Raw genomic sequence first — 16,796 nt, 5'->3', positions numbered from 1 at the left:
ATGCCATTCGGCCCACAATGTTTGTGCCGAACATGTTGCCAAGTTAAACTAATCTCATCTGCCTGTACATGATCCCTGTCCCTCCATTTCCTGCACCTCCATGTGACTATCTAAAAGCCTCTTAAACACCAATATCATATCTGCCTCCACCACCACCCCTGGCAAATGCATTTCAGGCCCCCACTACCCTCTGGGTAAAAAAACTTGCCCCGCATATCTCCATTAAAATTTTCCCCTCTCACCTTTATAGAATTACGTTTTAAATAGACTCTCCCAGTTGCCTAAGTCATTGCTTAGTATACAAATGCACAGATTAGCTACTCAACAAAATGGTTATTTCAACCTTAGAATATACTGGTTTCTCAACATTTACTAACAATCATCAAACCTTTTACTGCACATGGTTGTAATAGATCAAAGAGGCTCAAGTTATTATTTGTTCTCATTTAATAGCCGCATTCACCGATCAAATGCACCATGTTATTGGATAGCTTCATGTTTTACAACCATTTCAAAAGAAGGAAAGTGGTTTCTTTGGGGTTTAAATCAACTTTATTTCAGCACTTTCATTAACCGTTTCAAGTAAATTATACATCATGCAAGTCATTTCATAGCAGATTTTTTGTTATACCTTACAGGACAGGAATTTCAGTGTCATTTTAAAGACTCCCCTCAAACTTGATCTTATGTTTTATTTAAATACCTCACAGTATTCATATGCTGACCATGAATAATCATGTTTATACCATTTGAACAAAATAGTTGTATAGGTTTGTTTTAATAAATATAGGTTCCCCTAAAATGAACATATTTAAAGACTACTGTACACACAGCCAGTTAAGAGAAACACTTCTGCAGTACACATACACATCTTACAAAGAAGACACAAACTACAGAGAGCCTCACATCCCAACATCTATCAGGTCATTAGATACCTCGATACATCCCAGAGACAGACAATGGACATTGAACAATATGTAGGTTTTTTTTCTCCCCAACTCTGGTCAGCTATTTGTCAGGCACACAGCATTCGTATGGTGTAAGGATTACTTATTCCCTTGATATACAGGCTAAACACACAGTAGCATCGAACCCCGTCAGCTTACCAATGTTTCCAGTGGTTTTAAACACACAAACAGGAAAAGTAATGGAATGAAAGGCAAGAAGGCATTCAAGTGTAAACTGTAACGTAAAAGTTAAGAAATAAAAGTAGGCACAACTGCACTTTGAATTCTCAGATGGCCTAGTTAAAATCTCCTACAGTGACAGTCTTGCTGAAGCATCAGATACATGCCGAAAGCTAGATTGACTGACTTGCTGATCAGAATCTAGAAGGAGGCATAGGCTAACGGCAAGACCATCACAGAGAACATTTTGATTAGGTCAGTCGGTAGAATATTTTGCATCACCCCTGGCATTGATGTTATTAAATCAGCTGGCTCCTTCTTTGTGCTGTCATCTTCTCCTGTGAAGTTGAAAATAGCACGATCCACCCACAGCGTGGCGTGGTCTCCCTCAGGCTTTTGACTGTTCTTCATCCATGTCAACCCAATCAAAACCCAAATTAGATCGACTCTGTGAATTACCTCAAGAAACAATCTTTCCAGAAGTCTTTGGGATTATGCGGCCACCGCAATGCTCCGCTCCCATCCTTCTAGAAAGAACTGAGGATTCCAGACAGCCTCATTTTTGATCCATACCATCCTAAAATCTAGTACAGTAATAAATACAGGGGGGGGAGAGTGACATGCCGTTTCAAAACCAAAATGGTACTTTACACAATCATCGACAATTAAATTCTGGTTGGAGGAGTTTGGGGGAATGTAGAGATGGGAAGGACGGTAGAATTCAGTCTTTGATACAATGCTCAGAAGTGTTGGCGGTTAACCTCACTTAACCCCATGTCTTCAGTGGAGGTGAATGTGGACATGACTGAAACTGCAGCCCAGTAGACTCACTTGCATCTAAGTGTTACTAACCAAAGATTAATTTTACCTCCTCAGCAATCCCATAAGAAATCTAGTGTACACGTCAAGTATAATACTCTGCAAGTAAAGAAGTGCATCTAATGAACAACCCCACTGGCATTAAGGCAAAAAATAAAATACTTTTAGATGCGTCCTGAGCCAATTAGGAAGAGGCAGGTTTCTGTAGATTCAGAGAGATAAAAACATGATGAAGAATTGCGATTGATTAAGAAGGCTAGATTTCACAATGACAATCTTGCATAAAGTTTGGAAATTTCACAAGTCTAACACTAGGTGAACTGACTGGCTGATCAGCATCTAGTTACAGGAAGGATCCAACACCAAATGAAAGATAGTCACTGTGACGGTGCAGCTTTGATAAGAACTCAATGTTATGTGCATCAATAAAGATAATTCCAGCAGCCATGATTAGGCATGTAAAAACATAGATGCAAATTATACATAAAGGTAGTAAGTACATGGAGTGCAAACTTTAGTCGACGTAGACTCTGCAAAGGATATCCAGGAACATTTGGATCACCATAATACAATAGTTAGTGGCAATTTCCTTTATCGTGAACTTGATATTAAAGATTTACTATTGCCTCAAGAGTTTATGCTATCTATACAAACCAAACGTTCTTTGGAAACCAGTACAGTCTCTACACTGACACCCCCTGTATTCAAATGGCATGAAACCAGCAGTTGAGTTATGGTGGACATCAACAGAAATACCCATGAGTGAACATAGTTTTGCTCATAATATTCAGAACAAGTCTTTCTTATTTCTTCAGTAAGGTTAATGGCAGCTGACAGACAAAAAATCTTCTTCAAAGGTCTGAAGAGAGGTGGTTGGGCAAGTTACATCTGCTTCCAGTTTTCCAGTGTTGCTTGCACATGAATATAAACTGTCTCTTTTCTGAGCACTAAAGGCGACCATGTTTTCTTTGGACCCAAAATAAGGCCAATTTTGCATTGTTTATGTCCTTCTTTGAAACCTTCAGCTTTCCATTCCGACATTCTCAGTGTAAAAATCAAACAAGTGTAGCATAGTTCAAGGCTTGTAGTTTTTTTGTACTAAAAGGCATTCTAGTTCATGGTCACTGCTGTCCAAGTTGTTCACTTTGATGACCCTCACTGACCAGGTTCATCAATGCTGCCAAAATGAGTTTTTTTCTTTAGAAAATTCTACAAGCACGAATTTGACCTTTTCACTCCTTTAAAATGTGTAATTTAGCAGCCATTGTTTGCCCACCCACAACCCAAAAATACAAAATAAAACATTTTATCATACAGAAAATCAAACTCACAATACAAGGTAATATTCCTCCTAAGACACTGCGATACAATGTATAATTTCAGCTTAGCACGGTCCTGGAAAAGGCTGGGAATTAATTGTCACGCACAAACACATATGATCTATGAGGCTAAGTGATGTAGAATGAATGCAGTTCTGTACATACTTATCTTGACCCATGTAAAGCCAATGTACTATGACTACAGTTCTGAAGAAAGTATATGATTAGATGCAGGTTCCTTCTGAAGGGTTTTATGAGTTGGTCTTGGTTCATTAATGCATGCTTGACTGAAGCCCCAATCTAGAAAGCAAAGAAATTATCATTAATTCATGCAACACTTTATCCTGCTAGAATAAGCCATGCAACTGAAAATGAATATCCATCGTTACCAAGCTGCCTGAAATATCTCATTATTTTAGACTCTTTCATTTGTATTAACATCCACTCTTTTGTTAAAGAAAGATTATTGATTATTTATAAAGCCCAGTTCATTTACATGGTAGAATAAGATTCATCTGTCATTCCAGGATTTTGCTTAGTTTACTTTAGTGATAACACACACTAACGCTATCCTACACACATTAGGGACAATTTACAATTTTATCAAGCCAATTAGCCTGCAAACCTGTATGTCTTTGGAGTGTCGAAGGAAAAACCTGGAGAAAACCCACACAGGTCATGGGGAGATCTACTCCATACTGACAGTCAGGATTGAACCCAGGCCTCTGGCGCTATAAGGCAGCAACTCTACCAATGTGTCACTGTGCCGCCCTTGACCACATGACGTAGAAATGAATTAAGGCAGCACCGAACAATTGTTGCACTTTAGGAGACAATTTTCTTTGAACAAAACAAAGGCTACCTCTCCCTGTTCAGGCAAAATATCTTGTCATATGATGTCAAGAGCAAAACGTTGTCTCGATGTCCATCCGAACAGATTACATGGAATTACACAGAATCTAGACCAAGAAACAGTCCAACCAGTCAGTCTTGATGATCTATTGTCCAGCCATGTTTCCTGCCACACATCACCTCTATCTTCCTGCGTCTAATTCTCCTTCACCGGCCCCTTATTGAAATCAATCAACGGCATCTCTTTCCTCCGTTCCTTCCAACATCTCTGCTTTGTTCTGTACCTTTTCATACCTCTAGTTTTCCTCTCCCTTCTCTCAGTCTGAAGAAGGGTCTCGACCTGAAATGTCACCTATTCCTTTTCTCTAGAGATGCTGCCTGACCCGCTGTTACTCCAGCACTTTGTGTCTATCTAAAGTTGCACCTTTCTCCATGAAATTATCAGCCAAATTATTTTCCTTCTTCTGTCTGTGCCTGTGTTATATTTATCCCTCTTGTTTTACTCCCACATGTAGAATGGTTTCTCCATGCCCTGACCACTGAAGGATTCCTATCAGCACAGTGTCCAGGATGAAAAGAATCATCAAAATCGAAAGATGCTTTGACATATTTTGCACAATTGCCCAAACTGCTTTAATAGTTTGCAAATTAGTCTTTGGATTCCTGGAAAACTGCTCCATTTTGCACAGTACCTCTCTCCCCTCTCTGGTTTACATACTTGGACTTTAGAAATAGCAGAAATACAAGACAAAGTAAGGTTAAAAACCATCACATATTATGCATTCTCAGCTGGCGATCTCACTTCTCCTACTCCTCAAATAGTATGTCAGCCAGCCATAAGAAGTTGGGTGCAGCATCCAGTGTCTTCTCATGGCCCCTTCACACTTTTTTTGTGTTTTCGCAAACTCAATGAATTTTGCCAACTTGATGCAGACTTGATAGGTTAAAGTCCACCTACATTGCTGTTTTCGATGTAAATGCAAGGAACTGCAAATGCTGGTCTACAATAAAAAGTCACAAAGTTGTGGAGTAATTCAGCAGGTCAGACAGCATCTCTGGAGAACATGGATAGGTGATGTTTCAGGTCAGGATCCTTCTTCAGACTGAATATGGTGGTGGGGCGGGGGAATGGGGAGAAAGCTGGAAGAGGGGAAGGGTAGGATGAAGCCTGATGATTGATAGGTGGAAAATAGACACAAAATGCAGGAGTAACTCAGCGGGACAGGCAGCATCTCTGGAGAGATTTATTGGCAGATGGTTGGACTAAGGCCAGAGATGAAAAGACAAAAAAGGCATGAGATAAGGATAGAGGAGGTACGAATTGTGAAGCCAGAGGAAGGAATATAGGTGGAAGATCAGAAACCTATATAAGTGGAAAGTCAGCACTGTCTTGTAACTTTTAGCCACTCATCCACTTTTTTGAAAGCAACAGTATTCACAATATGTTATATTTCTTCTGTGTTGCTGTTAAAATCTTATAATTTTGTTTTATTGAACATATCTATTATGATAATTTTCTCTCATGATTTTGTGACCAGTTTGGCTCAAGTACCTAAATCTTGAATATTTGGACAGCAGTAATCATACACTGTCATTATGATCTATTTCCTGGGGAAAAAACCTTTGCTGTCAAAATGCTATGAACTGGTGAATCACCCTCAAGCAAGTATTGGACGTGAGAGAAAAAAACCTGCTTTAAACAAGCCTCTATGATAACTGGCTAAGAGACCAAGGTTGTAATTAAATCCGAGTTCTACTTTAGATGATGGACTTAGAAGAAAGGTTTCTGCAATTTACACAATGACTTGAATTGTGAAGTTATCACAATTGCGAGGTCATTTTCAACATGTAACAATTCACAGGAAAATTATTCTCAAACTTTAGAAAAGCCTGCAAGGCAGTCAATAAAATGACGTCACAGACCTAAGCTTTTGATGTGTGCGAGAATGAGTTTTCAGAGCTTAGTTTTTTAGTTTAGAGATAGAGCATGGAAGCAGGCCCTTCGGCCCACTGAGTCTGCACCGATCCCCGCACATTAACATTATCCTACACATGCTAGGGACAATTTACACTTATACTAATCCAATTAACCTACAAACCTGTATGTCATTGGAGTGGGGATGGAAACCGAAGATCTCGGAGAAAAACCCACGCGGTCACGGGGAGAACATACAAACTCCGTACAGACAGCACCCGTAGTCGGGATCGAACCCTGGTCTCCGGCGCTGCAAGCGCTGTAAGGCTGCAACTCTACCGCTGTGCCATCCTGAGTGCTGTAGGTATTACACCAATGTTTGAGTCTCCAGAGATGCTGCCTGTCCCACTGAGTTACTCCAGCATTTTGTGTTTATCGTCAGTGTAAAGCAACATCTGCAGTTCCTTCCTACATGTTAAGTAAAATTGTCCACCGCATCAATAAAAAAGACTATTTGCTGAAAGTTTAGTTGTAAGACAGAAACAAATTCACTGGAGAATTTCAATTACATAGGGCAGTAGGCATAGAGCAACTGCTGTACAATAAGAGCATTGTTGTACAATAACAACATTTAAAAGACCTTGAATTCTTGTTCCTATGTGACACAGCACTCCTGTTCTCTGGCTATACTGCTCAGATGGGTGAGGTGATGATAATGCAGGAGATACAGTTTTGTCCATTATAAAATTTGACAAAACTGTGTGTATCCATTTAAGATCATTGCAACAATTAAGAGACAAATTGAATACCTATCTCACTAACTCCAGAAGGCATTTAAAATCAACCCCATAATAGTTGGGGATAACTGGCCCAGGTGCAAACAAATTGAGCTACCAAATTGTTCAGATAATAATTAAATGATTAAAGTCTGGAACAAAACTTTGTAAAGTCACCACATTTATAGCTCTTTTCTACCTAATATTACTGCAGTCACGTGTGTAAAAATCATTCCCAAGTCTGGAAATGATAAATTTGAATTTCCATTGTTTAAAAATCTGGCAGGGAGACATGACAGAAAGGTCAACAAGACCATTGTCACTCTTTTGCATTCAATGAGAATTAACCCACAAGAGCAGAAGCTTGCCAAAAGTTAATATTACTTAGTTAAACTAATTCCACACAATACATTTGCGACACTATCTTCTCCAAGTGCAGTATGTATTAAATGCCACCTGGTGGCCATTGTCGGCATTACCATATATATGCCATCCAATAATTTCCAGTGACTGTGCGAGACTGGATTTTCCAGGGCAGTTGGAATTAAAGAGAGCCAAGTCAAGTCAAGAGTGTTTTATTGTCACATGACCCAGGTAGAACAATGAAATTCTTACTTGCAGCAGCACAACAGAATATGTAAACATAGTACACTGTAAACAATATAATAAACGAGAAAAAAGTTCAATGTGTGTACACAGGTTAGCTCATAAAGCACAGAAACAGGCCCTTTGGCCCACTGGGTCTGTGCCAAACATCACCCACACATCTACTCTAATCTACATTTTATTCTCCCCACTTTCTCCCCAACTCCCTCAGATTCTGACACACTAGGGGCAATTTACAGTGGACATTTAACCATAACTCCCAAGCCCAAAATTAATTGCCTACACTGTACACATTCTTCAAGCTAAAGCCAATTCAAATCAACCCAATTAGTGCCACGAGCATGACAATGGGTGGGCTCAGCGTCACACAGCACGGAAACAGGCCCCTCAACCCACCTTAGCCAAGCCGACCAAGTTAGTTACATTTGCCTGCATTTATCCTGTGTACTCCTAAACCCTGCCTATCCACATACCTGCCTAAATGTCTTTTGAAAGTTGCAATTGTACCCCCTTCTATAGCTTCTTCGGGCAGTTCATTCCAGATATCAACTATCCTCTGAGTGAATCAGTTGCCCTGAAATTCCCCTTAAATCTCTCCCCTCTCATCTTAATCCTATGCACTCCAGTTTTAGAATCCTGTATCCTGGCTAAAAGACTGTGAACATCTACTTGATCCATGCCACTCACGATCCTGTACACTTTAATAAGATCAGCCCACAGCTTCCTGCAATCCAAAGAAGAAAGTCCCATCCAATCCAAACTTTCCCTATAACTCAAGCCTGCAAGCCCAGGTAACATTCTGCTAAATCTCCTCCAACGTAATGTCATCCTTCTTATAGTTGGGTGACCAGAACTGCATACATTACTCCAAGTGTTGTCTCACCAACACCTTGTACGACTGTATCATGATGTCCCAACTTACTCAACACCCTTCCCAATGAAGGAAAACATGCCAAATGCCTTCTTTACTCTACCCGACTCACCACTTTTAGGGAACTATGCACCTATATTCCCCGATTTCTCTGTTCTGCAATGCTCTTCAGGGCTCTACCATTTACCGTGCAAGTTCTACCTTGGTTTGACATGCCACGCCTCACACTTGGCAGAGTTAAATTCCATTTGTCATTCCTTGACCCACCTTCCTAACTGATCTAGATCTTGTTACAAACTTAGACTGGCTTGAATTGTATAATGGAATAGCTCACCTGGCACAGACCTGAAAGCAGATGTTATTTCTAGGCAAAAGAAAACAATGGTAGATGGATTTACTGGTAGGTTCCAACGTCAAGGCTAACCAGTAAAGCATGCTAATGTGACACCAGGACCTTGCTGGTTTTAACGTGTTATCTTATAACAACTATGCCACAGTAGCAGACATATGCCATCCATATTTATTAAACATTCATCTGCTAATATTGCCAGAGGCAGTTTCTAGTTTTAGATAGGCAGGAAAGAAATTAATCTTTCAACGTCATGCAATTCACATTATTTTTAGAAGCACGTCCTACAGCATCAACACTCCATCCATCCAAGGTTGAATTCAATCCACAGCTTTACCAAATTGGAGTGGGCTGCATTCTACTTACTACTTGTCCTTGTTCTGATAGTAACTAGGGTTTGAGGTCACAGATACTCCACCACCACGGATAGCATGAAAGGCTGTTGGAGAGGATGCAGGATAATGGCCAGAACGAATAGGTTTTGCTGAAAATGAAACAAGGTCAGAGTGTCCAATTAATGATATAATTTAAAATATACTTTAAATTTTACTTTAGAGATACAGCGTAAAGTTGCACTAACCTACACACAGTAGGGACAATTTTACCAAAGCTAATTAACCCAAAGAAACCTGTTCATCTTTCGAGTGTGGGGAAAAAACCGGAGCACCCGGATAAGACCCACGCGGTCACAGGTAGAACATTCAAACTCTTTACGGACAACATTCATAGTCAGGATTGAACCTGGGTCTCCGGCTCTGCAAGGCAGCAACTCTACCGCTACACCACCGTGCCGCACAATACAGTGTGGAACCTAGCCCTAGGGCCCACCAAGTCCATGCTGACCAGTGATCACCTTGTCCTGTTGCATTATCCTACACACACACAGTTTACAATTTAAGAGAAGCCAATTAACCTACAAACCTGTACGTATTTGGAGTGTGGGAAGAAACCCGAACGCCCGGAGGAAACCCACGCAGTCACAGGGATACATGCAAACTCCATACGGATAACATTCATAGTCAGGATCAAACCCGGGTCTCTGGCGCTGCAAGGCAGCTACTCTACTGCTGTGCCACTGTGCTGCCCCCAAATAAACAAAGTAATTTCTCCTACAAACGTTCTCCTCTGCCCATAATGGTGGGGCCCTACCTCGTTTGGTGAACAGAAAGAATTGCACACCAGTGGTTCCCATGTTTACTCCCATCAATACAAAAATGAAGTAAAATCAGCCATTCGCAACCAATAACTTGATGTCAGAACGGTTTTTCCCAGTCAATTCAGATGAAACCAATTTGACTGGAATGTGTATCACTGTGGGTAAACTAGTCTCAATCGATTAAAACAAAACTTTGCTGGAATTTTACTAAACGCTTAAGGACAACGGCACATCTTTCTATGTCAAAGAACGCAAAATCCCATGCCTGTATGGACCCTTGTCATTGTATCACTTTTTTGACCAAGATCTCCACTGAAGCATCTAACATCCATAAAGAGATATTGCCTCGAGCTATATGTCTGATGTACTGTAGCCTATACTACGAAGAAGTCTCATACATGTAAAGCGTTGCAAGATGCCAAATGTTTTATCTTGCCTACTTTAATGCCTCCTAATAATAAACTTAATCATGTTAGTCTCTACCTCCACTGTCTCCCCTTTGTTTCAGCTCCACACATCCACAACCCTATGATGTCAAGCATATTAAGACCATATCTTGTGCGAGGAGCACAGGATTCATGTAAGTCATACTAACAGCAAGCAGGACACAATTGAGTAATACTGCAGTCCACAGATCAGTTGCTGCAGGTTCTGTAGGATAGACAGAAAAAGCTGGAGTAAGAATGGGTGACGTTTTGGGTAGATACCCGTCTTCAGACTCGTTAAGGGAAGAAGAGATATAGACAGTGGTGTGGAGAGATAAAGAACAATGAATGAACGATATGCAAAAAAGTAATGATGATAAAGGAAACAGGCCATTGTTAGCTGTTTGTTGGGTGAAAATGAGAAGCTGGTGCAACTTGGGTGGGGGAGGGATAGAGAGTGAGGGAATGCCGTGGCTACCTGAAGTGCAAGAAATCGATATTCATACCACTGGGCTGTAAGCTGCCCAAGCAAAATATGAGATGCTATTCCTCCAATTTGCGTTTAGCCTCACTCTGACAATGGAGGAGACCCAAGGCAGAAAGGTCTGCGCAGGAATGGGAAGGAGAATTAAAGTGTCTAGCAACCGGGTGATCAGGTAGGTTCAGGCGGGCTGAGCGAAGGTGTTCTGCGAAACGATCGACCAGTCTGTGCTTGGTCTCGCCGATGTATAATAGTCCACATCTTGAACAATGGATACAGTAGATGAGGTTGGAGTAGGTGCAAGTGAACATCTGCTTAACCTGAAATTACTGTCGGGGTCCCTGGATAGAGTCGAGGGAGGAGGTATAGCAACAGTTGTTGCATCTTCTGTGGTTGCTGGGGAAGGTACCAGGGGAGGGGGTAGTTTGGGTGGGAAGGGATGAGTTAACCAGGGAGTTGCGGAAGAAACGGTCTCTGCGGAATGCGGAAAAGGGTGGAGATGGGAAAATGTGGCTAGTGGTGGGATTCCGTTGGAGGTGGCAGAAATTTTGGATGATTATGTGTTGTTTGCGACGGCTGATGGGGTGGAAGGCAAGGACTAGGGGGGACTCCGTCTCTGTTGCGACTAGGGGGAGGGGGAGCAAGGATGGAGCTGCGGGGTATCGAGGAGATACGAGTCAGGGCCTCCACTATAGAATGAGGCCATCTCGGATGTCTTGTTATGGAACACGTCATCTTGGGCACAGATGCGGTATAGACGGAGGAAGTGGGAGATGGGGATAGGGTCTTTGCAGGAAGCAGGGTGGGAAGAAGTGTAGTCGAGACAGTTGTGAGAGTCAGTGGGTTTGTAATAGATGTCAGTCAATAGTTTATTTCCTGTGATGAAGACTGTGAGATCAAGAAAGGGGAGGGAGGTGCCAGAGATGGTTCGAGTAAATTTGAGTGCAGGATGAAAATTGGTGGTGAAGTTGATGAAGTCCATGAGTTCTGCATGGGTGCAGGATGTAGCACAGATGCAGTCATCAATGTAACGGAGATAGAGTTCAAGGATAGGGCCAGTGTATGCCTAGAACAGGGATTGTTCAACGTACCCTACAAAGAGGCAGGCATAGCTGGGGCCCAAGCGGGTACCCATAGCTACACCTTGGACTTGGAGGAAGTGGGAGGAGTCAAAGGAGAAGTTGTGGAGGGTGAGGACCAGCTCCGCTAGGTGAAGTAGAGTGTTAGTAGCGGGAATTTGAATGGTTCTGCGATCGAGGAAGAAACGGAGGACTTTAAGGCCTTTCAAAGTAGGCATACCTTGAGGAGATTTTGCAGTGGAGCTGTAAAGGAACTGCAGAGGCTGGTTTACAAAGAAAGACACGGAACGCTGAGGTAACTCAACAGGTCAGACAGCATCTCTGGAGAACATGGATAGGTGATGTTTTGGGTTGGGACCCTTACTGAAGGGAAAGCGGCATCTGCAGTTGCTTGTATCCAAATCATAAATGACCTGACTGCAATAACCCAATGGATCGACTGGGCTTATATTCACTGGAATTTAGAAGGGTGAGAGGGGACCTTATAGAAACATATACAACTCTTAAGGGATTGGACAGGCTAGATGCAGGAAAAATGTTCCCGATGTTGGGAGAGGCCAGAATAAGGGGTATGCCATTTAGGACTTAGATGAGGAAAAATGTTTTCACCCAGAGAGTTGTGAATCTGTGGAATTCTCTGCCACAGAAGGCAGTGGAGGCCAATTCACTGGATATTTTCAGGAGAGAGTTAGATTTAGCTCTTAGAGCTAACAGAGTCAAGGGACATGGGGAGAAAGCAGGAACGGGGTACTGATTTTTCCTGATCAGCCATGATCATATTGAATGGCGGTACTAGCTCGAAGGGCTGAATGGCCTACTCCCGCACCTATTTTCTATGTTTCTATGTTTCTATCTTTACCAATCTGAGCTGAATGTGCCCGCCTGGCCATGTTTTTGGCCCGGACTGCTTCCTTGATTCGGTCGACCTCCTGATGGTAACGCTTGCGTTCCCTCATCGCACTCTCCTTGGCTTCCTTCAGTGCACTCTCCAATGCCTTAACCCTCTCAGCTGTAGCCCGAAGTCGTTTTTCCAGCTTAGGAAGCTCACAACGAAGATCTGCATTGTCACGAACCAGCTGGAAGAGAAACGGAATGAAATGGATGACATCAGATTACAGGATCACCGTGGTCAGTCACAACCTTCACTAATGGTATCAAATGGGCCGGAGCTCAGTGGCCCCGAATATACTTCAACCCCAATACTCAATTCTAGTCAACAGAACCACAACAGAAAGAGAGATTAAAATCACTCTTTTGATGCTATGTCACTCAAAGTTAAAATGACCCCTGTAAATAATGAATAGAAAACCTGGCATGGCATGGCATGGCATACAATAAGCAATGGATTTCAATGACAAAAATCCAGTTACATTTGAACAGACAAATTCTGAATTTGGATCAATGACGAAGAAGAAAGGAACTGCATATACAGGTTCACAAGAGAAGATACAGAGTGCTGGTGTAACTCAGCAAGTCAGACAGCATCTCAGGAGAACAGGGAAAAGTGACATATCAGGTCACACAAAACGACACCTATCCATTTTCTCCTGAGATGTTGCCTGACCCTCTGATTTACGGCAGTATATTGTGTCTTCTTCAGAAGAATAAAGTTTACCATATTTTGCTAACTCTCCATCACAATGTGTGAACAGTGTGTGTGTGTGTGTGTGTGTGTGTGTGTGTGTGAGAGAGTGTGAGTGTGTGTAATCTCTCTCTCTCTCTCTCGGAATTACAAGTGTGCTCTCGTGATTGTTGTTCGGATTAGAGGAGGTGCCGGATCACCAGTCACCAGAAAATCGGTGGTGGACCTGTACCAACCAACCTCTCTGTGAAAACGTTGCCCCTTATATTAAACCTTAATCTACAAACCCACACGTCTCTGGGATGTGGGAGAAAACCGGAGCACCTGGGGGAAACCCGCGTGTTCACAGGGGGAACGTGCAAACTCTGCACAGACAGCACCAGAGGTCAGGATCAAACCGGAGTCTCTGGTACTGTGAGGCAGCAACTCTACCAGCTGCACCACTGTGCCACCCTTAAGTGCAAATTATGTGTGACATAAACGAGAAGTACCTCTTCTGGAAGATAGCTCTGAATAACAAAAATAAAAAGGCATTTGTAGCTATAATTAGCCTAATACTTTGACTTGCTGAAATAAAATTTACTGCAGCATGTTTTGACAACCTGGCACATGAAGAGCACATGCAAAGTATAGTGTTTTCTCGATCAAACAGCTGCTTTGATATTAGATATCGGTAAAAGGTGCCAATTTTGAAGCGTTGTATATATCATTCTCCTACCTGCTTGTGAACCTTTGTAAGCTGCTCCAGGTTGTTCTCAAGAAAGGATATTTTCTGTTTTTGTGCAGCACTCCCCCCTCCATCATCTGAGTCCAGTTCAGTACTCTGTGGAAAAGCAAAGCAAAACGATCAATCTGCAGCAGCTGCAGAGCACATGACTGGAAGGAAACAATCAAAATGAGCGCTTCAACCTTCTGACCCAACCTTGCAGCTGAGGTAAATTTAGAAACACATCACCAGCATGAAGACTAGTATAATTGTCGGGACATATATTGTTTGCATACCTACAATGCGTTTCTGAGGTTATTCTTTCTTCATAAAATGTGTTGGCAGTAAATATTATTTGGCCAAGAGGGGTTAGAAACACTGAAAATCATAGCTCAATGTTTTAGTTTTTTAATTTTTTTAAAATGCTGATTATTTAAGAGGTCATGGAATTATTTTACAGTCCATCTCGGTTTCATAATTCGCAGAATTAAAGGGAAAATAAGAGTCAATGGAGGAGCTATTTATTCATAATTGCGTATTCTATATGCACAAACTTTGGACAAGAGCAGTTGAATATTTGGGTTCCCACGTTGAATTTAGTTCCATTGGTATTTTCTACCCCTATACAATTGTACGGTGCAGAGGTGGTCACCTGGCACTGTGACTGGCTCTGGAGGAGCTGGCCAAATAGAGTGACGTGTCGCCTTACAATGCTTCTACTTCCAATCTTTAGTCCAATATTAAAATGGCTGCAGAGGATACAAGAAACTGCAGATCTATTTATTTATTTATCTATCTATTTATTTATCCATTTATTTATTTATTTATTTATTTATTTCGAGCAGGGATAAAAGAATAAAAAGCAAGTGTGAAACAGCATACAAAAAACAAAACAAGAATATTTATAAAGTGTCATAAACAATATCTATAAAGAAATGAAATCGTATGTGTCCGAAAAGGAGCAGGAAGAAGCCAAAGCTTATTAATTCCCACCCCTTATTCAACTGCTTATAATTATCTTATACAAATTTAGCAACTATATATACACCATATGTACACCAGCAACTATATGTGCACCAAATTATTTACCTTTTCCTCTAATCAAATATTCACAAAGCCATACAAAAAAAAGAGAGAACAAAAAAAAAAACCAGATGCTGGTTTACAAAGAAATAAGACACAAAGTACTGGAGTAACTCAGTAGTCCAGGCAGCATCTTTGGCCACCTTCCTTTAGAAAATTGCTAATGAATTTATTTCCATGTTCTGAAAAGGTAATGGTTTACAAATCCAAACAATTTGTTGAGTTTGGGAATTTATTTTCCAATTACAATAATAAACCAGCATCTTTACTGATCAACCTCAGCTTAGCTCCGCTAGGTGGGTACTTTGCTCCTCAAAATCTTGGCAACGTACAAATGGAAGTGGCATGTGGGCTATTGTTGAATCTCACATGAATGCAAGAAAATGCAAAGTTATAACATTTCTTATAATTAATAGTCCGTGAATTGACATATACATTGCACTTGTCACAATTACCCTTGTCACAATCCAAAAGTTATGTATGCCTACTTTGTTTAGCCATTCCATTGGCATTAGGTTCCCTGAACGTGTAAAGTAGGATATTTAAAAGGTCAACTCTCAGAAATGAATGAATCGAAAGAGAGGAAGAATTTTTGGTTTGCCATGTTTGAGAATGTTCAGTAGTTACAACCAAATAAAAAAGAATTTTGATTTTTTTTTTTTTTGTAAATAATTTATATTCTTGTAGTTCCCACAACTCCATAGGAGTTACAATTTCCAATCATGCTGTCCTCTTTGCAGAGTGTTCGGTTTCAGGACATATGACAATAAAACACTCTTTATCACGAGACCCTTGCCTTGCTCCCAAGATTAATGAGAAGATTAATGATCTGATGAGTCGTAGGCGGGGGTACTCTAGCACAGTCCACTTATTGGGGGTGTAATGGGGCTTCAACCCAATTATTCTGCTGTGATCGCAGGATTAATGGCCATCAAAATTTGGGCCTCCTGGTTCAGATGTACATAGCCACCGAAACACTTATACCCAGGCCCAAAACCAAGCAAAGACAAATTTGCCATGTCATCAATTCCAATGCACTTTATTTTTTTTTTAGTTAGATTTTTAAAAAAAAAAGAGATGCAGTGCAGAAAAAAGGCCCTTTGGCCCACTGAGTCCGCGCTGACCAACAATCAACCTGTACATTTGTTCCATTCTCACACTTTACAGAAACCAATTAACCTGCAAACCTGCACATCTTTGGGATGTGAGAGGAAATCAGAGAAAACCCACGTGGTTACAGGGAGCTTGTATAAACTCCGTCCAGACGGCACCTGTAGTCAGGATCGAACCAGGGTCTCTAGCACTTTGAGGCTCTGCCGCTGCTCCACTGTGCCACCCTCACTTGTTTAGACAACTGAGAGATAATATTAATTCTTGATTCTAATTTCTTTCATTCTCAGTAGTAAAGAAAGCAAACTCAATGCTTATTTCAAGAGGGCTTGTATACAAAAACAGGGATGTAATGCTGAGGCCCAACAAGGCATTGGTAAGGCCATATTTGGAATATTGTGAGTAATTTTGGGCACCGTATCCAAGGAAGGATGTGCTGGCTCTGGAGAGGGTCCAGAGGAGGTTTACAAGAATGATCCCAGGAATTAGTAGGTTAACATATGATAAGCGTTAGTCAGCATTGGACTTGTACTTGCTGAA

At 41.3% G+C, this 16,796-nt stretch overlaps 1 protein-coding gene across 1 annotated transcript in view; it reads right to left on the bottom strand.

Moving 5' to 3' along the window:
* Positions 1-529: 529 nt before the first annotated feature.
* kif5c (kinesin family member 5C) overlaps positions 530-16,796 on the bottom strand; it is a 155,248-nt gene continuing 138,981 nt past the window's right edge. The window contains exons 23-26 of the mRNA XM_033024727.1: positions 14,076-14,180; positions 12,635-12,851; positions 9,001-9,118; positions 530-3,565 (exon numbers count right to left, since the gene is read on the bottom strand). Of these exons, the coding sequence (XP_032880618.1) occupies position 3,565; positions 9,001-9,118; positions 12,635-12,851; positions 14,076-14,180 (441 nt within the window). The 3' untranslated portion in view covers positions 530-3,564. The remainder of the gene's footprint in view (positions 3,566-9,000; positions 9,119-12,634; positions 12,852-14,075; positions 14,181-16,796) is intronic.

Source organism: Amblyraja radiata, chromosome 7 (genome assembly GCF_010909765.2).
Source record: "Amblyraja radiata isolate CabotCenter1 chromosome 7, sAmbRad1.1.pri, whole genome shotgun sequence".
NCBI classification, from domain to species: domain Eukaryota; kingdom Metazoa; phylum Chordata; class Chondrichthyes; order Rajiformes; family Rajidae; genus Amblyraja; species Amblyraja radiata.
The sequence above is the reverse complement of the archived record's forward strand: the minus strand, read 5'-3'. Positions and strand labels throughout refer to the sequence as shown.